Here is a 22270-nt window from a genome sequence, read left to right as displayed (position 1 = left end):
GTTGGTTGCAGTCATCTCAAGATGCAGTTGGTTGCAGTCATCTCAAGTCAACAAGCACTGATCTAGAAAGCTTCCTGGAATGTAGTATTTATGGAATAAATGAAGAAGCAACGTAACAGAAGTGTAAGAAATGGTATCAGATCAATAGACGATGGTAATAAAAGATAATGGCGGCATACAGAGCAAGGTTCTATATTGCTCGGCCCTGCATTCAGATATTTCCCGCGAACAGAAATGGAAACAACAGGAACAGGGAGATTTTTGTATAGGGCACCTTGGAGTCTCTTGGAGAAGAGCACCTCCCAAAAGAACAGGGGTTCACACACACAAGTCTGGCCAGATTACACTGAAGAGCACAACATCTGCTCTTCAGATTGCTCGTCAGCCCAGCTCCTAGAAGAGCAGCCCCAAGTCAGTGTCCATAGAAGCTAAAAGAGTCATTTTATTTAAGAATTACTAAAATTTCAATATGCCATGAAGAGCACAATTTTGCTTTATTTCTGTCAGGTAACAGGATGTACCACGGATGGAACCTAGAGGCCAGATTACCAGAAAAGGAAAAAATACTGAAGGGGCATCAGATATTAGCAGTCCTAAACTAAACCAAAGAAGAACCAACTGATGGACACCAGGTGGAAGCCAAACTGCTGTCCGTGAACAAGGGCTTCCTCCCCTCACTCTTGACTCCACCCCAAAGAGCTGAGAGGAGTCAGAAGACGGGGGCGGGGGGAGGGGTTGTAATAAAAAGTGTTTTAAAAATTTTGCATTAACCCTATACAGGTACAGGTTTAAAAAAAGTACACTTTTTATTACTATTATTGTGAATTCAATTCTAACTCCTGGCTCTTGGCCTCAGAAACAGAGTTTTTAGGTAGATAAACAAAATGCACAATTATCCCTAAAGTTTTTTGTTTTTTTTTTAAAGATTTTATTTATTTATTTATTTGAGAGAGAGCATGAGAGGGGGGAGGGTCAGAGGGAGAAGCAGACTCCCCGCTGCTGCAGGACTCGATCCCGGAACTCCAGGATCATGACCTGAGCCGAAGGCAGTCGCTTAACCAACTGAGCCACCCAGGCGCCCCTATCCCAAAAGTTTAAGGTTTAGTTTCTTCCTCCTTCAAATTTCTATTCCAAAGTTGGAAGAAAATGAACTCATGCATATTCAACTAATTTCTCCTGCATCAGCAGTGATGAAAGCTTCATGTAGCTCTGAGATGGGGCTAAGTTCGGGAATCTAGAAAAAGAGAAACCAGGGGCCGGTGTAAATCATTCCCAGTGGTGCCCCCTGCACTTTGACATGAACATGATTTAGCAGTGATTAAATGTAATGGACTTACATCAGAGACAGACAAATTCACAAACTTCAACCAGAATTTACTTATGAAAATTAAAACTGATTACTGGAGTAAAGCTCCATGACTGATCTAAGACTGCTTGTTCATATAAATTATGCAAGGCAGGAAATGCTATTTAAAGCTATTTCTACTTCTGTATCCTGACAATTATTGAGAAATAGAAACATTCTGAGAAAATAAAACTGCCATGAGACCTAAGGGCCATGTCTGACCCCAGTGATCGCCTTCAGTTTTCAAAAACTGATCTCAAGACCCTTGGTTTCCCCAACTGAAACTATCAGCATTAGGTATGCAGAGTTTGCTTTTTATTGTTGTAAATTCTCTTAACTAACACGAGTGGGTTTTCCTCCACCGTGAAACTGTGCCAAAAAAGATAGCCCATGATTTCTTATTGTGGGAAACATGATACATCCAAGCTAATTATCAGCTAAAATAAAACTGTTTTAACTTTTATGACCCACTGCATTTTTAATTATGCCAAAGTTAATTTGCTTTCTGATATCTCAAAGAACAAAGGTCTTCTGTAAATAGTTAAAATGCAATTAAACTATACTGATCAGAATTAACATCTGCCATAGTAAATAAACTCCAACAGATGTGGCCATGAGGAGAGGGGATGCTGTCAAGATTGCTGAGGAGAAGCACAGAATTTCAAACCTGGAAACGTCTGAGTTTATCTAGTCTAACGCTGGTTTGTTAAAACCCACAGAAGTTAGGAGTTTGCTTTACTTATGGTTAGTGAGTATTTGCTGGGACTGGGCTGTTTTTTCTCCTAGAATACCATTCTCTATGTAAAAACATAATCATGTTATTAAATAGATTTCCATTTCCACTATCAGCACAGGAACCCTTTCTCTTTAAAGCAGCCACTTTGAATGTTCCAGGTCAGCAAGTCATGATCTCCTTGGAGGCAGACAGAGAAGGTGGATTTATGCTTTGAGTAACAGCATGAAGGAACCGGATATGGCCGGTGGTATAAGGAATTCGCTTTCTTACCACGGTGCCATACAACACTTTAGAATCTAGGACAATAAGGGTAGAAACATGCTGAAAAAGATACGGATTACGATGAAAAGGGAACAAAAGTGGTATTATTGTGTTATACACTCAGTCGAGGTATGATCTGGATTCTAGAAGATGCCTTCTTCATTTAGTTTAGAAAACTGGGATAAAGATAAGATGCGGTAGTGGTAGGGATGAATAACAAAAACAACAACACAATAATGACAGTAATTTATTGAGTGCGCACGGTGACAGACACACAATATTAACTCACTCTTTACAACAGCCCTAGCATAAGCCTTCCATTATTATCCCCCTTTTATAGATGAGGAAATGAAGTGCACACAGGGAGAGGCAAACACTTCACACTGTGCCTCTCATTTGGGTCCCCTTTAGAAATGCCACCCTACTCATGATAAATATCTTTTCTTGCAGATATGTTCATTCTTTAGCTGAAATGTCTAGAGGGTACTGTTTTAGATTTTTAGAACTGACCCACAAGAAAGAGGTGATGGTGAAGGAGAGGAAGTAGGAAGCTGAGGAGAAAGTGTTAGTGCCCAGAAGCACAGAACAGCTTCATAAGCAAACCCTAGACTTAGTCACACATTTACCGCAAAACACCAGAAAAGCAGGCTCAAAAAGAGAACAGGCAAAAGCTCACACACTCACACACACACACACACTAAGAATGTGCTTGTGATCACAAACTATGAAAAGGAAGATACCTAATGAGAGGTGGGGAGGTGTTAAAAAATCAAACCAAACTGACAGTAAGGTCGTTAAAGTATCCCACAGCCCTAAAAAGAAAAACACCAAAAGAAACCAAATAAGCACACATGGAGCTCTGGTGAGATAAAACCTTCAATGATCGGACACAAAAGAGGGGCAGGGAGCATTTCCCCAAGGACAGATAAAGGCACGAGATGAAACTCAAAGAGCCATATCATAAATGCTGAGACTCACAGTGGAAGGAGGCTGGGACAAATGCTGAGAACAGACGGCTTTCAGGGAAAGATGAAGCCGCGGCTTACAGCAGAGTCTAGAAATGCACCTGGCACACAATAGATACTCAGTCCACAAAAAAGTAGATACTGAAGATGTGAGCGAATGCAGTAGGATTAACAGGTAACAGGAAAATAACTTCCTATTTTACTTCACTTCTTTTCCAAGGAGAACACTATGACACTTGAACCATTTGTAGGAGTTTCCAGCTACTATATGATAATACAAATATCCAAGAACAGACATGTTAACCTACCAAGACATGGAAGCAGTTTGCAACTATAATAAGTAAAACAAGGTCACAAAAAAATAGGAAAAGTGCTTAAGGAGTAGAGATGGAAAATCTTGACCCAATTTTCAAAAAAAAAAATAACCAAAAAAACCCAAACTGTTTTGAAAAAGTAGATTCTGGGCAAGCAGATTCGAGAGACAAGCAAAATTCTAACATTAATCATCAGGCATCATGTGCTTTGAGAACGAGAAGAAAGCACAGCAGCGATCACTAACACATGCCAAACTTAGTATTCTCTTTTCTTTGTTAATATTGGAAGCCTGACACAGAAAAGGAAAGCCACAAACAGGGCAGTAGCCAATGGAAAGTCACAGATGGAAGGAGAGTGGATTCATAGAATAACCAATCGATGCCAAATGCCGTTTCTCCACTTTATGTAAACAGTGATGATTTAGGCTCATTCCTATTCGAAATATTTTTCCCCATGAAGACTTAGATGAAAACAAAGCTATAAAAGGCAAGCTAACCATATACATAACATAAAGCAGAGGACAATTAAAACACAGATGACAACTAAAAACTGAGAACTTGGTAGGCAATAAGAATTGGGCAAAACTAATGAAAATTTTTGGAATTCGGATACAGGGCTGCCACTGATCTGATTCTACATTTTTCCAGAGCCACGACAATCTCTACTCTAGCTGAGAGTCCCACCGGTGAGTTTTACTTTCCACCAGTTAAGTCATTTAGCTCATTCACAACATTAGTATTTAAAGCATTCCAAGATTCCATTCTAAACAGTTCCACATAAAATACTCTCATGGCAGGGACGCCTGGGTGGCTCAGTCGGTTAAGCATCTGCCTTCGGCTCAGGTCATGATCTTGGGGTCCCGGGATCCTTGGATCGAGCCCCACATCAGGCTCCCTGCTCAATGGGGAGGCTGCTTATCCCTCTCTCTGGGCCCCTCCCTCCCCGGTTGTGCTCTCTCATTTTCTCTCTTAAATAAGTAAAATCTTAAAAACAAACAAACAAACAAAGAAAAAAAACCTTTCACAGAATAGACCTGAAAGTCACCCAGCTAATAAGTCTTGAGTTTGAGGTAGGATGTCTACCGAGTAAAAATGAGGTATACAATTTAGATAAAGACTATGCCAATCAAGTAAATTCCATTATGTAACACTGTATTAATTTAAATTTACTCTTACTTGGCATGCCTGTTTTCTTTTTTTTTTTAACACTTAAAAATGTATACTTTAATAAGCATATAAACAATTAAGTAAACTTGTGGAGAAGCTGACCAAGACACATATATTAGGAAATACAGCTGTCCATCTAAATTTTCTAGATTTCTTTTTTTTTTTTTTTTTGCAGAGTATTTATTCAAGTTGTTTACTATATAATTTCACTTGTGCCATTTTGGAAGCCCTTTATTGTAAAGACTACTTTTTTGTCTGATGACAAATGGCAGCCACACTGTAAGTGATTATTCTGGACCTCCATGTTGAATGAATTCAATTTCTTTATGAGATACAAGTTTCCTTCTGTATTTCTGAGGTAATGTTTTTATTATATCTGCAGTGTCTGGTGGATCCTGATGCATCAGCAAATCTGGGGATTTACTTCTCTTAGAATGCTGTGAAATCGAAGAGTGAGACGGTAGTCCTGCTGATTTCAAAACTTGTGGTATCAGGGCACCTGGGTGGCTCAGTTGGTTAAGCGACTGCCTTCGGCTCAGGTCGTGATCCTGGAGTCCCGGGATCGAGTCCCACATCGGGCTCCCTGCTCGGCGGGGGGTCTGCTTCTCCCTCTGACCTCTCCCCTCTCATGCTCTCTCTCATTCTCTCTCTCTCTCAAATAAAAAATAAATAAAATCTTTAAAAACAAACAACAAAAAAACAAAAAAACTTGTGGTATCATTAGGTTTAGGATTGTCTCTTCTGTCACAGAACCTTATTTTTTTTTTTTTTTAAGATTTTTTATTTATTTATTTGACACAGAGAGAGAGAGAGAGTGAGAGAGAGAGCACAAGCACAAGGAGCGGCAGGCAGGCAGAGGCAGAGGGAGAAGCAGGCTTCCCGCGGAGCAAGGAGCCCGACATGGGGCTTGATCCCAGGACCCTGGGATCATGACCTGAGCCGAAGGCAGCCGTTTAACCAACTGAGCCACCCAGGCGCTCCTGTCACAGAACCTTATGAATGGAGTATGTGGCTTGACTACCTGAACGACCCTGCTGGCAGACACCATCTTGCTGCCCATCATGATCCCAGGATGGGGCAGCAGCTTCCGGGGCGCTCGCTAGGCGCAGAGATAACAGGAGTCCTGGGCAGCTGGGGGCGGGCCCTCTGGCATGCCTATTTTCTAATAATAATTCTTTATTATGGATGATAATGAAGAAGTACATGAATTGATACTGAAGAATTACAAATTGCCTTCCAGAATCACCTCAGATCAAAATGTCTCTGGACCTTGGTTTCCTTTCTTATAAAATGAAGGAGTTGAACCAAATGGTCACCAGACTTAACGTACTTCCAAATGTAATGTACTCCCATACTTTACAATAGTAAAAATGTCTTATTGGCAGTTCCTCGAACCCTAAACATAGAATTACCATTTGACCCAGCAACTCCACTCCTAGGTATATACCCAAAAGAACTGAAAGCAAGGACTCTAAAAAATACTTGTACCCCAATGTTCACTGCAGCATTATTCACAACAGGCAAAAGGTAGAAACAACCCAAGTATCCTTCAACAGATGAATGGTTAAACAAAATGTGGCATATACATACAATGGAATATTATTCTTAGCCATAAAAAGAAATGAAGTCCTGGGGCGCCTGGGTGGCTCAGTTGGTTAAGCAACTGCCTTCGGCTCAGGTCATGATCCTGGAGTCCCTGGATCGAGTCCCGCATCGGGCTCCCTGCTCGGCGAGGAGCCTGCTTCTCCCTCTAACCCTCCTCCCTCTCATGTACTCTCTCTCATTCTCGCTCTCTCAAATAAATAAATAAATCTTTAAAAAAAAAGAAATGAAGTCCTGATACATGCCACAACATGGATGAACCTTCAAGACGTTATACCAAGTGAAATAAGCCAGACACAAAAGGAAAATATTGTATGATTCCACTTACATGAAATATCTACACTAGGCAAATTTATAGACAGTAAGCAGAGTACAAGTTACCAGGGGCTGGGGAAAAAAGGGGAAATGGGAAGTTACTATTTAATTATAGTTTCTGCTTGGGGTGATAAATAGATGGGAGTGATGGTTGCACAACAGGCCACTGAATTGTACACCTAAAATGGGTGAAATGGTAAGTTTTATGTTTTTGATAGATGTTACCCTAATAAAAAAATATGGAATTATTCATATAGATGTAGAAGCTTAGACACAGTCTGTGTGATGCTAGGCAGGTCTCAACCTCTGCAATTGTCACTTTCTTCATCTATAAAATAAAATAGGGATAATAAAATCCATTATCAATTCATGGGATCTGTAGTGGGACATGGGTATCTGTGAAAAAAAATAAATTCTATGTATGAGTCAAACTGTTTGATCAATTTATAATGCATCAAAGCAAAGATACGCAAGACCACCTATGAAAGACTCACACATGAGAGAGAAATGTTCCTCTTTCCTCCATCTTACCTCTTAGACTTTACTAATCCAGATTTAAAAGTTAGCAATCAGAAAATTGTATGTTCATGCTAGATGAGAGTTTATTTTATATACGCAATGAGACAATGCGTTCTAGCGGAACAATTTTCTATTTCTTAGATATAGAAAAGCAGACCATTTAGGGGCGCCTGGGGGGCTCAGTCAGTTAAGCATCCGACTCTTGGTTTCAGCTCAGGTTGTGACCTCAGAGTCCTGGGATGGAGCCCTGCATCAGGCTCTGCGCTCAGCAGGGAGTCTGCTTCCTCTTGCCCTCTCCCTCTGCCCCTCCTCCCGCTTGTGCACGTACACTTTCGCTCTAAAATAAATTTAAAAATCTTAAAAAAAAAAAAAGAAAGAAAGAAAAACAGACCATTTAGTTCAAGAATGTACAGAGTGTGACAGGAGGGAAATGGCTCCTTAAAAAAGATCTTGGTAAAAGATCAAAAAATAAATAAATCTGACAGATAAATAGGCAGTACAAAAAGAAAAGCTATATAAGACGCCTGGGTGGCTCAGTTGGTTAAGTGACTGCCTTCGGCTCAGGTCATGATCCTAGAGTCCCAGGATCGAGTCCTGCATCAGGCTCCCTGCTCGGCGGGGGTTCTGCTTCTCCCTCTGACCCTCCCCCATCTCGTGCTCTCTCTTTCTCATTCTCTCTCTCAAATAAATAAATAAAATCTCTAAAAAAAAAAAAAAAAAAGAAAGAAAGAAAAGCTATATAAATTACCCCAAGGCCAAAGTCAGAAAGAAAATGAGCCTGATAGATTGTAAATCGTATTAGAATGACACACACACACACAGCCATCAGGGTGATTACAGGTGCGGTACCAAAAGAACAAATGGTGAATATGACAAGCAGCAGTAAAAATGTTTGGGTCGATGAAGGTTTTGAAGTGATCTTCAAGAGTGGGAAAGCCGGTGGTAAAACCCATTTGAAGGAACATACTGTTTTGTAAAACTATCCAACTTTTGAAGAACTTCTCTCACATGAGCCAAATCAAAAATATACAACAGCCAACATAAGGAAGCTTCTATTTCCTGCTAGTCTGCATTTTTTCTGCCTGTGGCTGAGAAAGCTGAAATGTTACGTTGCAATTACAGTTTTTCCCCTTTCGGAGTGCCCTTGTGGCTTTGTTGACAGCCCACAGCCTCCTTAGCCTTCTATGGAGGTGAGTGTGAAGTGACACATAGAAAGCCGCAACTCACCGTGGGGACAGAAAGAAGAGGGCATACATACCTCGTTCAAATTTTAACCGCTGGTAGAGCTGAAACTGATCCACAGGCACCAGGCAGGCAATCTGAAACCAGAGATATTAACAAGATGAGGTCTCTGTCCTCACTGGGGCCCAGAGTTCCAGCCTCCTAGGACCTCTCCTTCTTGTCTGGCTTACTTTTTATCAGTGGTTTGAGAATTTCTTTTTCTCTCCACAGTTCCCATGGTAAGACAAGCAGCAATTCCTGCAGCAGCCCCAGTCCTCCGCCACGGCTAGGAGTCACAACTCAAGGCACCCACGACAAGACTCCTTGGTCAAATTCTATTCTTACCTTCAGCAGCTGCTAGGACCAGACAACCAAACTTTTGGACTTCCCCAATTAGTTATGTATATATATGCAAGATGCTTCTTTATCACTCCACATTCATTTAAGAAATGTTTAAAAGATTATGGTTCTAGCTTTAGAACCTTAAAAACTAAGGTCAGGTAGATCGTGCCCCAGGAATTATGAAAACCTCATTAGTTTCCTCAGGAATAGAACCTTCTAAGCAACATGAAAATCATTTCTTCAGACAAAAAAAAAAAAAATCACTTCAGGGGGCCCTTGGTTGTCCCTCATTGCCATCCATGTCTTGCTAGAAAAGAAATGCTAAAGATATTTCTTGTGGCTCGATTCCTATTTCCATTGCAGATGGCGATATGAACCAAAGGTTTACAAGTAAATGACAGTGATTCAGACCTAACCAAATGACATTTCAGATTAATCCTTTTAAATTGCATTTCAAAGTCAGATGCAGGAAAAGCTAACTGCTCTTAAACTAGCATTCTAAAAATAATAGTTCCATTGACGTCAACTATATTGATGTTGCTGAAAAGATTTATAACTGAGAAGACCCAAGGATTTGATATCAGGCTTCAAAACATTTAGCAAGTTGATACAGGACACAGGCGTAGGCTTGGCAATTCTGACTCGAAAGCATTACATATCCTTTGGTATAAAATATATCTAGACGGAAGTTCCTTCAACTAATGAAAGGAAGTCTGCTTTAAGAAAACAAGAGTAAAAAAATGAGGCAGTTAAAAATTGTACTTAACAAATATAGTACATTTTAAAAGCTTTTCAAAATCGAATCCTCCTCCTCACAAAAAAAATTCAATTTATTTTGCAAATGAATTAAACGAAGTTAGCTAAAATGTATGAAGGACTGCAAAACAGGCAAGTTCAGTCTTCTCCATTCCAAGTACAGTAAAACATAAATTTAATTTAATTATAACATTTTTCTCCAGCTGGGAGGAAAAGGTTGCATTTTCATCTGGCACTTTAAATAACGCTCCTGAGCAATCACTGTAAAAAAATTATGGTTAATTTTATATGATGTGTGTTGTACCATACTTTTTTAAAAAGTGTGGTTAGACTTTTATTACACTGAAAGCCAGTTTTGTTTCATCTGTTATAATACTGCCTGGACATCTTTCTGAAAAGACAAAGGTGTCTCAAAAAAATTCTGAGTTGGAGACAGAAGACACAGGTAACCAAAGGGATGGGAGGCACTGAGGAATCTGAATTCAACTCCTGACTTAGTCACTGCTTCATTGTGGTAGAGGACAAATAATCTAATACTACTTCAGCTTTTGGGCCAAGGTGACTTGGAGATGATATTATCTTTTGCCCAAGAGATCTCAGTGAGAGTCTGTATATCTATTTTTAACCACCGCCCCCAAAAAAGGCCTTTGATTCTATGGGACAGTCCTGTACTCTACTTGCCCCTGTCTAAAACAGTTTCTGGACTGATGAAGAACTTCTTCAAACCCCTCAAAGTCAACTCCTAAAAATTCTGATTTTTTTTTCAATGACATGCAATATATGTATCGGCTCTGTCAAATACAATTGATGGAAGACGAAGCAAACAGGAGATAAAGTACTTTAGACACAGATGAAATGCTAATGAGAAAGGTGACACAAATTAATGCAGTAAAAAGTCAACAACAATAGAGATGGATGTTTAATTTTAAATTAGAAAGATAAATTTCATCAGAGGACACATCACTGCCAACAGGGAAGTCAGAGGTCTCTAACTTTTTTGGTCTCTTATTCTACTTTAAATCTCCTATTTATTATTTTTTACAGATCAAAGATTTTTATGGAATTAAGACTTAATAAGGTAAATCAATTTTTTTCTATTGAAATTTGTGGTAAAAAAAAAAAAAAAGTTAGTTCCATCACCACCATTCTCTTCCCAGACCCCACCACTTAGATTTGTACCTTCTCAGTATTCTGGTTGACAATGCACCAAGGGTAAAGCAGTGGCCAGAAACTTGGGGAGACAGATGAGGAAAGGGGGCAGAGAAGGAGCTTAAATTACTCAGAAGGCAATAAAGACACATAAGGTGTTTTTTTTTTTTTTTTTAATCTACTCCTTGGGAAAAAAAGAATCGACTCCTTGACCTTACCATTTGTTGGCTTTTACAGATTAGACTAGTTCTCTGAAATGTTTCTGTTATACCCATGGCTTTAGAGAAAGCTGGACCTTGTAAAAAAGACAATCCAAAGTATTAAATTCCCAGTTCCACCGCCATTTGGAGCTAAGTCACTATTGTTCAAGGTCTTTTACAATTATAAACCTGAAATAAATGTGTTAGGATGATTACTGAAGGCTCAATTAGATCACAGGTTAAAGGGCTACTGCTTTAAAAAACAAAACAAAACCCGAAACAATCACAAAGACTCTCAAGCTGATTGCAAAACTGGAACTCCAACAAAAGACATTATAAAGAGGTGTCTTGCGATATATAACTATTCTCTCCCTGCCAACAAAGAAATTCCAAATTGTTCAAAATCATATCAGAACATTCCTTTTTAACTTTTTTATTTTAAAATAATTTTAGACTGACAAAGAATTGTGAAACTTGGGTAGAGTTCTTAAATCCCATTCTCCCCAACTTACCTTACATAACCATAGGTAAGAATAATAAAATTTACACTGATATAAAACAAACTATCTGCGAGCCTTATTCCAAGCTCAAAAATTGTCCTACTTATGTCTTTTTTTTTTTTTTTTTAAAGATTTTGTTTATTTGACAGAGACACAGCGAGAGAGGGAACACAAGCAGGGGGAGTGGGAGAGGGAGAAGCAGGCTTCCCACCGAGCAGGGAGCCCGATGCGGGGCTCGATCCCAGGACTCTGGGATCATGACCTGAGCCGAAGGCAGACGCTTAACGACTGAGCCACCCAGGCGCCCCTGTCTTTTTTTTTTTTTTTTTTTTCCCAGTCCAAGATTGAATTCAGGATACCTCCTTGCATTTAGTTGCCGAGTCTCCTTAGCCTTCTCCAATCTGTGGCAATTCCTCAGTTTGTCTTTGCCTTTCATGACCTTGACCTTTCATGACTTTGAAGAGTACAGGCTAGTTATGTGCTACAGTGTTCTCCGATTTGGGTTTGTCTGATGCTTTCTCATGATTAGGTTGAGGCTGTGCAGTTTTGGTAAGAATATCACAGAAGTGATGTTGAGCCATCCAGGAAGTACATGAGGACACCCATCTCATTACTGGGATTGTTGACTTTTTAACTTGGTTACGGTGGTGTCTACCAAATTTCTCCACCCTTTGTAATCAGCAAGTATCTTGTTCTTGTAGGTATACATTTTGAGATTCTGCAAATATCCTGTTTCTCATCATAACTTTGCTCCACTAATTGTTGTATCTATTGATAATTCTTGCCTACAATAGAGTCATTACTGTGATATTTGCTTAATGATGATTTTCTATTTCCATCATTCATTCTGTATTTGTTTATTAGAATTCTACTGTAAGAAAGAGCTGTCCCGGATGCCTGGGTGGCTCAGTGAGTTAAGCATCTACCTTCAGCTCAGGTCACGATCCCAGGGTCCTTGGATCCAGTCCTGCATTGGGCATCCTGCTCAGCGGGGCGTCTGCTTCTCCCTCTGCCCCTCCCCACCGGCTCGTGATCTCTCTCTCACTCTCAAATAAATAAATAAAATCTTAAAAAAAAAAAAAAAAAGCTGTCCCTTCTCCCTCATTTATTTATTATTCATTTATTTATTCAGGTCGGTATGGACTACTGATATTTATTGTATTCAGTGGGTTCTAATCCACTAATGACCAGCTCCACATTCAAGCTGTAAAAACAAAAATTTCCAAGTATCTTCTCAACTATCAAGAGCCCACTTCCATCAGATCTAAGAAATTCTTATCTTGATTTAAAGTGATTTTTTATTGCTATTTCTCTTTTGAAATTTATGTTAATCTGCCTGTTAAACAAAATTTCTCTCTCCTCCAATCCAAGCATGAAAGACCACTTTTTCTCATCATCATTCTAGAAATTCTTTCCAAAAAGAAAGAAAATTTAAATCAAAGAGAAAATAAACTCAGTTTAATTTTAACAGAATAAAAGCAGTAACATCAGAACAAGAACAAATAGCTACTAATTGCCCATAATTGCACTCTGTTTTGTTTTGTTTTTCCTGGTAAAAATGAACCTGAGGATACTTATTAAATACTCAGTTCCTACTTTACTGGAAGTGTGGTTTTCCATTCCACTCCAACCATGGCACAAGATAACCAGGGCACTCAGAATATACATACACACGGGGTGCTGTAACTGTTATACATGATGGTTAACTGGATACATCTAACATTCACAATTGAGAAGAATAGGGAAAGTGAGGTATACCTTTGTTTACTACATTAACTATGATCATAACATCTAAGCAAGCATCACCACCTACATTGACACTAGCCGTACAAAAACTAAAGGAAATGGGGGTGGGGGGAGGGGAAAGCCTGTTTGCCAGAGAAGCATTTATGCTGAAAGTGATGTGTTCCCATAATACTGACAATTGGCCAATATCTTATATATAAAATACAATATGTATATAAAAGATTTTTAAAAAAATTTTATTTATTTGAGAGAGAAAGTGAGAGACAGAGCATGAGCGGAGGGGGAGGGGCAGAGGGAGAAGCAGACTCCCCGTTGAGCAGGGAGCCTGATGTGGGGCTCGATCCCAAGACCCTGAGATCATGACCTGAGCTGAAGGTAGACGCTTAACCAACTGAGTCACCCAGGTGCCCCCATATAAAAAATTATAATATATATTAGGAAAATGAAATGGTTAAAACATTGAGGTTAGGGACTGGCTTCATGCAAGTACCACTCATCAAGGTCTGGAAAGCCAGGACAGAAGAGAAAAAGAAGAAAGAAAAGCCTAGTCTTCACTTGAGTTTGGCCCTTTAAACCATACTAATGCTACAGTTGCTTTAAAACATTAAAGGGACCAAAGAATACAAGAGATCAGTATATTTGAAGATGGAATTGACCACGAGGGGATCATTAGAGCATGTCAAAGCTTTGGCAATGTTTGAGGTGCTATGACTTGCAAAAATACTGGCAAGAGAAATAGTCCTAGCTGTATGGATAAGTGTCTTATCACACTGATACAAAAACTACCCGGGTTTCCGGTCTCAACCCAGAAAAAAAGAACTGCGCTTCCTAACCTCCTCCCATTCATCACTTGAGTGTACTAACCAAGCTCACGTCTCCTTCTGTCCATGCCAGATACTGAAACCTGCTGGAAAAAACAAGACGGCAACACTGTCTGAGAGCCTGAAGGCAGGGCCACCTGGGAAGTGAAAAAGATGGCAGGAGCTGGAATGCCAGGCGGGAATTGTTCCCACCGCTCCCTGAAGAGGGCTGCTTTTGCTGTTGCTTTTTCCCCTGTTCTCCAGAGGCTTCAGGATGCCCTCCCACATCCTCCTCTGCCTTTCTCCCGTGGCTCCCCCATGGGTAAAAGGGATTTGTCCATGTGCCCACCCATGTGATGCGTTCAACCCACTGCTGCTTACCCTTCTTATAGTTGCCTTTAGGTGAAGAAGAAGCTTAGAAACAGAAACATTATTCTCCACTTAGATGCAGTTTTTTGTTTTTTTTTTAAAGATTTTATTTATTTATTTGACAGAGAGAGAGACAGCGAGAGAGGGAACACAAGCAGGGGGAGTGGGAGAGAGAGAAGCAGGCTCCCCGCCGAGCAGGGAGCCCGATGCGGGGCTCGATGCGGGGCTCGATCCCAGGACCCTGGGATCATGACCTGAGCCGAAGGCAGACGCTTAACGACTGAGCCACCCAGGCGCCCCTCTTAGATGCAGTTTTAAAGCAAAGCTTTAAATCCATTCCAAAGCAAAATTCAACTGGAACCCTAAAAATATCTATCAACGCTGGCAGGGGCAGATTCCTTTATCCTTCGCCACCCCAAGGTTCGACTCTTGTCCTGCTAACACGCTTCGCAGCCAAAGGTTATTAGAGACATACTTGGTCCCTTCCCATTCAGATCCTTAACCCACAGCAACAGGAACCTAGCTGCTTGGCTGGGCATCCTTATCTTCCCTCTGCCCCACCTCACACTGTGATGCTGGGAAGAAAGAGTGTGACAAGAGGACACAGCAAGTGGGGGCTGTGCTGAGGGATCATATGCGGGGAGCACGTGGCTCGCTAGAACTCCAGCAGCCTTGCCCAGAGCCACCCTGATAAACATGCGACATGAGTAAAATCTGTATTTATTTTGCAAATGTAGCTTCGAATTCCTTAGTACTCCACGCCCCCCTTCCTCTCTCCTAGTCCTCCACAGTGCCCCACAGCCTAAGCCCCCTCCTATAGAAATTCTGGAGCCCCCATTCTTGGCACGAGCAGCTGCCCCCATCCTTGCTCTGGGGCATGGGGGGGGGGCGGCTCTCGCAGGAAGATGCAGGCTGGTCACTTCAATGCCCCAGGACTTGGAAGGAGACTTGGTTGTTGAGAAGCTGTCCCCTGCCTTCCACTGCCAACTGGCAGAGGGAAGAAGTTGAATTTCTCAGGCCATGTAATGGTAGGTATGCGCTCACCGCTCAAATTTTACTGGGCCGCGACAAATGGCTGAGGCTCCGCCAGCGGGGGATGGCTCGTGACTTCCCTAACACGGTAAGGGAACAGCTCCAGTAGTCATCACCTTTTTAACAGGCCTATGAACTCCCAGGGCCTTGCCTGAAGTAATGCTGCCAGAACAGTCTGCCTCCCACCTCTCGTAATTCCATAGTTGACAAGATTCCCGGATCAGGTACATGAGAAAAGCCCACCACCAGCTGAAACTACCAGATGATGCAGGGAGGGCAAGTTTTACTTTTCCAGGGGCCCCCAGCCTCCCACCAGCTTGCGTGACATGGAAGCGAAGGTGCCTTTTCTACTGTTTTCCTCCAGAAGCAAACAGTACTTGGATTGGGCATTAAAGGCTTTGCTAATGGAGCTATTGCTGATGAATAAAAGTTCAGGGGCAGAGCCACCGTTGAGCTCATTTGGAAGCAGTAAGAAGGCAGGCAGGACCCACAGTGAGCGGGGGCAGAAGCAAGGAACATGGGCAACCACATGGGCTAGATTTACATTGGAAAGCATTTGGAGCAAAGAGCTTAACTGCCTGGGGTCCTCTGAAGATGAAGAAATGTCCTACCTACATGCATTTTATAAGACAGTGAATGATGAAGAACCATGTATTTTAACATAAACAGCAGCTGCACAAGGGAACTTGAGTCTTAACCAGAACTATTTTTAACATGCAAAGTATATTTATGTGTTACCTGTATAATTAAACATTTTTTAAAAGTCAGAAGAAATAGTCGTAGAGACAGAATCCAGTCAAGCATAAGGCAGATAAGCCCCATTATGATATACTCAATCGTATCTGGATTAAGAGCTACCTATTATAGGGGCGCCTGGATGGCTCAGTCAGTTAAGCATCCGGCTCTTGATCTCAGCTCAGGTCTTGATCTCAGGGTCAAGAGTTCGAGCCCCACACTGGGCTACACACACACACACACACACACACACACACACACACACAAAGCGGGGTGGTGCCTGAGTGGCTCAGTAGGTATCTGCCTTTGGCTCAGGTCGTGATCCCTGGGTGCTGGGATCGAACCCCACGTTGTGCTCCCTGCTCAGCGGGAAGCCTGCTTCTCCCTCTCCCTCTGCCACTCCCCTTGCTTTGCTTTGCCTGTCACCACAGGATGACATTGTGGGATTGTTTGGTTTCCACACAGCCTAAAAGTTAAACTGTTTTTAGAGTCAAACTGGGTACATGGAAGGAGTACCGGGAAAGTGGGATAAGAATGTATGATGGGAAAAGGGTAAGAAATAAGACGGAGGGGAGAACTGCAGGCGAATATGAAAAGAAAATTCTGTACTAAGAAAATCAGAAAAGTTAAATTCTGTTCCAGAGAGCTGCGAGACAGACTCTCCTCACCCACTTGTCTGAACACAGCAGCTCTAACATTTGATACCCGAATTGTCAACGGCTAGTGGTTACCATTCATTTAAAAGTCTACAACAGGGGCGCCTGGGTGGCTCAGTCGTTAAGCGTCTGCCTTCGGCTCAGGTCATGGTCCCAGGGTCCTGGGATCGAGCCCCGCATCGGGCTCCCCGCTCCGCGGGAAGCCTGCTTCTCCCTCTCCCACTCCCCCTGCTTGTGTTCCCTCTCTCGCTGTCTCTCTCTCTGTCAAAAAAAAAAAAAAAAAAAAAAAAATCTTTAAAAAAAAAAAAAGTCTACAACAACGCCATGCCATTGAACTTTCTGCAATGTTGGAGATGTCATATTCGGTGCTGTCTAATCTGGCAGCCATGAGCCACATGTGGCTACGGGGCACTCAGGACATGATTAGGACAACCAAAGGAATGAATTTTTAATTTTATTTCATCTTAATTTTTTTAAGATTTTATTTATTCATTTGACAGAGAGAGAGAGAGCACAAGCAAAGGAAGTGGGAGGCAGAGGGAAAGGGAGAAGCAGACTCCCTGATGAGCAGGGAGCCTGATGCAGGGTTCAATCCCAGGATCCTGGGATCATGACTGAGCCAAAGGCAGACGCTTAACCAACTGAGCCACCCAGGCGCCCCTAATCTTAATTAATTTAAATGTAAGTAATATATGGAACAAGCAACTACTGGATTGGACAGCACAAGGTCTAGGATACAGGCCTGTGGTTAATCTCACTTGTCATCAGGTTAATGTCACTGCTAGATCAGAAGCTCCATGAGGATAGCACTGGGCCGATCTTACTCACCTCTCTATCCTGACCTGGAACAGGGCCTGGCACACTCTGCACACTTAATAAACACTGCTGACTGATCAGAATACGACAGAAGCAAATCAAAAAGGAAGCACCTTTTCTAGAAGGATTATGCATCAAAAGATGCTCCTGAACACCCGAGTCCTACTTTAAAACCCACTTCCAAGTTGTATAGCTCACCCAATCTTTCCTCACTTTAATTTCCTTCTCTACTTTACTCACACAAAAGAAAGCAATATTTCTCACCACAGGATGACATATTCAATATTACTTTTTTATCAAAAACATTCCATTATTTCCTGATTTTCCTAAAATGAATCACTTCTAAATCTTCTGTGTTTAGATATGCACCCTTGGGCAAATTACTTAAACCCCCTGGGCGTCCATTTCTAAGTCTGTTGAAGGGATTAGATGGTAAACCAGCTATGAAAGCACCCAGAAAGCACCTAATGCACAGCAGGTGAGCTATGTTTGCTATGTTTGCTGAACGAATAACTTATTTCCTCTGTTTCTTGGGACCTCTTCCCATAACAGAATCCATAATTTTCTAATAAGCCAAAAGCAAAGAAGTAAATGGAGCAATGCTTACAATCTTCCCAAAGATGGGCTAGCATTGGTTATCTTCTGAATTAAAGTGAGCTGTCCCAGGGGCCTAGGTGGCTTAGTCAGTTAAGCATCTGCCTTCAGCTCAGGTCACGATCTCAGGGTCCTGGGATCGAGTCCCACGTCGGGCTCCCTGCTCAGCGGGGAGCCCGCTTCTCCCTCTGCCTCTTCCCTCTGCTTGTGCTCTCCTTCTCTCTCTCTCTCTCATAAATAAATGAAGTGAGCAGGACCTGATGATTAAAAGCAGATTCAAGGGGCACCTGGGTGGCTCAGTCGGTGAAGCGTCTGCCTTCTCCTCAGGTCATGATCCCAGGGTCCTGGGATCGAGTCCCATATTGGGCTCCTTGCTCAGCGGGGGGCCTGCTTCTCCCTCTCCCTCTGGCCCTGACTTGTGCTATCTCAAATAAATAAATCAATAAATAAAACCTTAAAAAAAAAAAAAAAAGTAGATTCAAGGGCAAGCTCCTGATTGGGGACTGAAGAAACAAAGGAAAGGGATTTATCACAATCTTAAGAAAATGGGAGGACTCATTCAAAAAGGATATTTCTGATGCCTGATAAACATCAAATGAAAGGAAATGATTCAACTCCGTCTACCTTTGTAGAATTGCAGTACTTCATATTGTCTATAACTGGTTAAAATCTGTCATCTGTTTATCTTTAAAGTATTAACGATCACAAGACCACTCACTCTTCAGCCTCCAAATGGCACATCTGGTAAACCTGATTTCTAGCACCTTCGCCTATTCTAGAGCTTCTTCGACACGAAGATAGCATTTATCAATAGAACTGAGGTAAGTAACAGTTTTAACAGTCTGTATGAAGAATCCATAGGTGTGTGGCAATAAAGTACTCCTTTAAAAAGTAAGCCTCTGTATTTTGTTTCTAGACCCCCCGCCCCGGCAGGGAAGTACATAGTCAAGATCCTAGGGAATAACGTCAACAGGCAAGAGGGAAGGTCATGGGACTCGTGCATACCTCCGCTTCCTGCAGGGTCCCGTGGTTCAGGCACACTGTGTCGGGGCAAGCAATGGGAGACCCACAGCCTTCTCGGATGGCCAGGTGCAAGTATTGTTTCAAGCACTACAAGTTAAGAAGAAAAAAGATAATTACCCACTGCCTTACAGTAGCACAAAGGTCCCATAACCACCATTGCCTCCTCTTCCTTCACTGGCAGTCCTGGGGCTCCTGAACTCGGGAAACCAAAGTTATCACCCGTGTGAACACTAAGAGCCATCACTTGGGAAAGAATGCAAGACAGGTGATTAATTACGTATGACCTCATCCTAATACTGAGTTTATGCAAGGCAACAAGTCAAATTCCTGCATACTCACACATTTTATCCACCACGGATGTGGGACAGAAGAAACCTTCTTTTGCCCTGTTGGTAAAAACCTTCTTTGTCTTTTTTCTTTTTATTAACTTATGTGACTTCCCAGTTCCATTTTTACTTAATGGTCCTCTCCCTCAAAGTTTGCCCAAAAGTAGAACCATGTGACTCTCATGCTGAGCTAGCCAAACAGAATCAAAATACAGTTGACCCTTGAACCACATGGGTTTGAACTACGCAGGTCCACTGACACGCAGGGTTTTTTCAATAAATACAGTACTGTAAGTGTATTTTCTCTTATGACTTCCTTAACATTTTCTATAGCTTACTTTATTGTAAGAATATAGTATATAACACATATACAGAATATGTATTAATCAACTGTTTATGTTATCAGTAAGGCTTCTGGTCAACAGTAGGCTATGAGTAGTTATGTTTGGGGGGAGTCAAGTTATATGTGGATTTTTGACTGCATGGGGGGGCCAGGCAGTGCCCTGAACCCCTGCATTGTTCAAGGGTCAATTGTAAGAGTAAGGCACTGACTTATCTAAGAAAACTCATTTTATTTTATTTTATTTTATTTTATTTTATTTTATCTATCTGAGAGAGAGAGAGCTCAAGTGGGGTGGAGGGCACAGAGGGAGAAGCAGACTGCCCGCTGAGCAGGGAGTCAGACATGAGGCTCGATCCCAGGACCCTGGGATCATGACCTCAGCTGAAGGCAGACACTTCACCGACTGAGTCACCCAAGTACCCCCGTCTTTATTCTTTTTCCCTATCTGAAAATAAAACGAATATCACAATGGCATTATTTCAGGAAACTAATCATGTATTTACCTGATTGAAATTACTGTTACAATGTACTACTGAAGTAATGACTAAAGCAAAGCATTTAAACCGGATTTGTATTTCTTCACGTACTTAATAATTCCCTTCTTCAAGGAGTCCGTTTTCTCCCCCTACGCCATTCATCACAGAAAAAATGAGAAAGTAACCCAAATATCCAAAATAGAAGAACATGTAAATAAATGATGCTAAATTCATACAATGACACGCTGAAGAATCATGAAAAATATTTTCAAACGATGTTTAAACACATGGAGAAAATGCTCCTGATTCAGTATGAATTGGAGAATAAAAGGTGTCTGGGAACAGGGGTCCTCTTGCAGAACTCTTCCTATAATTGGCTGCACGGTAGGTGCTATATTTTACCTCTTATTTTCTTGTTTGAGAGAAGGGTGAACAATTACTTGCTCTAGCAGTTTCGGTGCCAGACACGGTCGCTCGTGCTAAGAAGACTGGGAAGCAGAAGAGAGCCGTATCAAGGAGACACGGGGAAGAATGTCCACTTGAGAGGAGGGAGCAAAGCTGGCTTTCAAACAGGAGCGTCCCACCCAAGGACAAATGAATAAATGATGTGAAGGCCTGTCCGCTGGCTCTGTTCTGAGGACCTCTCTGCACTCCATCCTTTTTCTGGAGATGCAAATTCCAGGGAGCCTGGAATGGAGGTGCGTATGCTCCACATACACCCCGGCATCAGGATGGCTTTACGCATCCCGAATGCAACACCTGAGAACGTGAGATGCCGGGGTGACCACCTTGAGCTCCCCGGCTGCCACTTGAAATGTGAGCAGAAAGACTCTAAAAACGTATGGTCTCTAGGCTCAAGGGGAGGGTATGTGGGAAAACAAAGTGAACCGTCGTGCAACGAGCATCTATCAGAATATCTGGGCATTAGCCACGGTGCCACACTAGCAAGTGATGATGGGAAAGTTACTTAGGCTGTGTCCCGGACCTGCTTCCCGTCACCGAAAAACCAGAAACGATAGTATCTGTTATGGTTACCTCACAGGGTTTAAAACCCACACACACACAAAACACAAACCTGAAATTTTACATATGGGCGCCCTTTGAAAAATTCACAAATTGCAGAATATTTGGTTTTATTTCTACTCTGCTTCACTTGATCTGAGACTTTCTATCAAAAACTTTGTGGGGAAATGTTAATCCTCTAACCTTCTGTGATTATCCCTTCTCCACTCCCTTCGGAGAACCAGTTAAGCCGCTGTGGTCCAGAAGCGTCGTAAACAGAACAGATATTTGCAAGAGGACAGCATACACACGTCCATTCCAGCCTCCCTTTAGAACTACTTGCATCTTCAGAAAAAGCTTAGAGTCAAATAGAAACCAAAAAGACTATGTGAGTCTTTACAGGCAAAAAAAAAAAAGCATTTCAACTTCTTTTGCAAACTTGTAAAGTGGAAATCTAAGCTTTCCCAAGAGTTTATCATAGATGTCCTATTTGGTTTTTTTTTTTAAGATTTTATTTATTTGTCAGCATAAGCAAGGGAAGCAGCAGGCAGAGGGAGAAGCAGGCTTCCCGCTGAGCAGGGAGCCCAACGTGGGACTCGATCCCAGGACTCTGGGATCATGACCTGAGATGGAGGCAGACGCTTAACGGACTGAGCCACCCAGGCGCCCCTGTTCTATTTGTTAATGTAACGTTCTTAGGTGTTGCATCCATGACGTGTAAACCCAGTACCTTCTGAAGCTGCCAACAAGGACTCTCCTGGCCACAATATTACATGACCCGTGATTTTAGGAGAGAAGTTAGAGCTGTATACACGGGCTACAGGGCATAAATATATATATATATGCCCTTTTTTTAATTCTAAGAAACACTGGTTCAGGATAGAGATGTGTCGCATAAGCAACTGAGTATGGGGATAGCATAGCGTGCATTTCTAGTCCGAGGCCAAGAGGAACAACAAC

At 41.8% G+C, this 22270-nt stretch overlaps 2 protein-coding genes across 4 annotated transcripts in view; both read right to left on the bottom strand.

The window, feature by feature from the left end:
- RNF144B (ring finger protein 144B) overlaps positions 1-22270 on the bottom strand; it is a 176764-nt gene that overhangs the window by 21445 nt on the left and 133049 nt on the right. For all 3 annotated transcript variants that reach the window (XM_034985751.1, XM_034985750.1, XM_034985748.1), the window contains 2 exons: positions 19146-19250; positions 8483-8543 (listed from right to left, as the gene is read on the bottom strand). In XM_034985751.1, coding sequence (XP_034841642.1) covers positions 8483-8543; positions 19146-19250 — 166 coding nt within the window. The remainder of the gene's footprint in view (positions 1-8482; positions 8544-19145; positions 19251-22270) is intronic.
- LOC117997452 (28S ribosomal protein S36, mitochondrial-like) lies at positions 4824-5851 on the bottom strand. Its single transcript, XM_034985752.1, has 3 exons — positions 5781-5851; positions 5498-5541; positions 4824-5269 (listed from the first exon to the last, which is right to left on the bottom strand). Exons 1-3 carry the CDS (start codon positions 5849-5851, stop codon positions 5076-5078), a joined length of 309 nt encoding a protein of 102 aa, XP_034841643.1. The 3' UTR covers positions 4824-5075.

Source organism: Mirounga leonina, unplaced genomic scaffold (genome assembly GCF_011800145.1).
Source record: "Mirounga leonina isolate KUSES-001 unplaced genomic scaffold, KU_Mleo_1.0 Mir_366, whole genome shotgun sequence".
Lineage (NCBI taxonomy): Eukaryota > Metazoa > Chordata > Mammalia > Carnivora > Phocidae > Mirounga > Mirounga leonina.
Note: the sequence above shows the minus strand (reverse complement) of the source record. Positions and strands in the feature narration are given on the sequence as shown.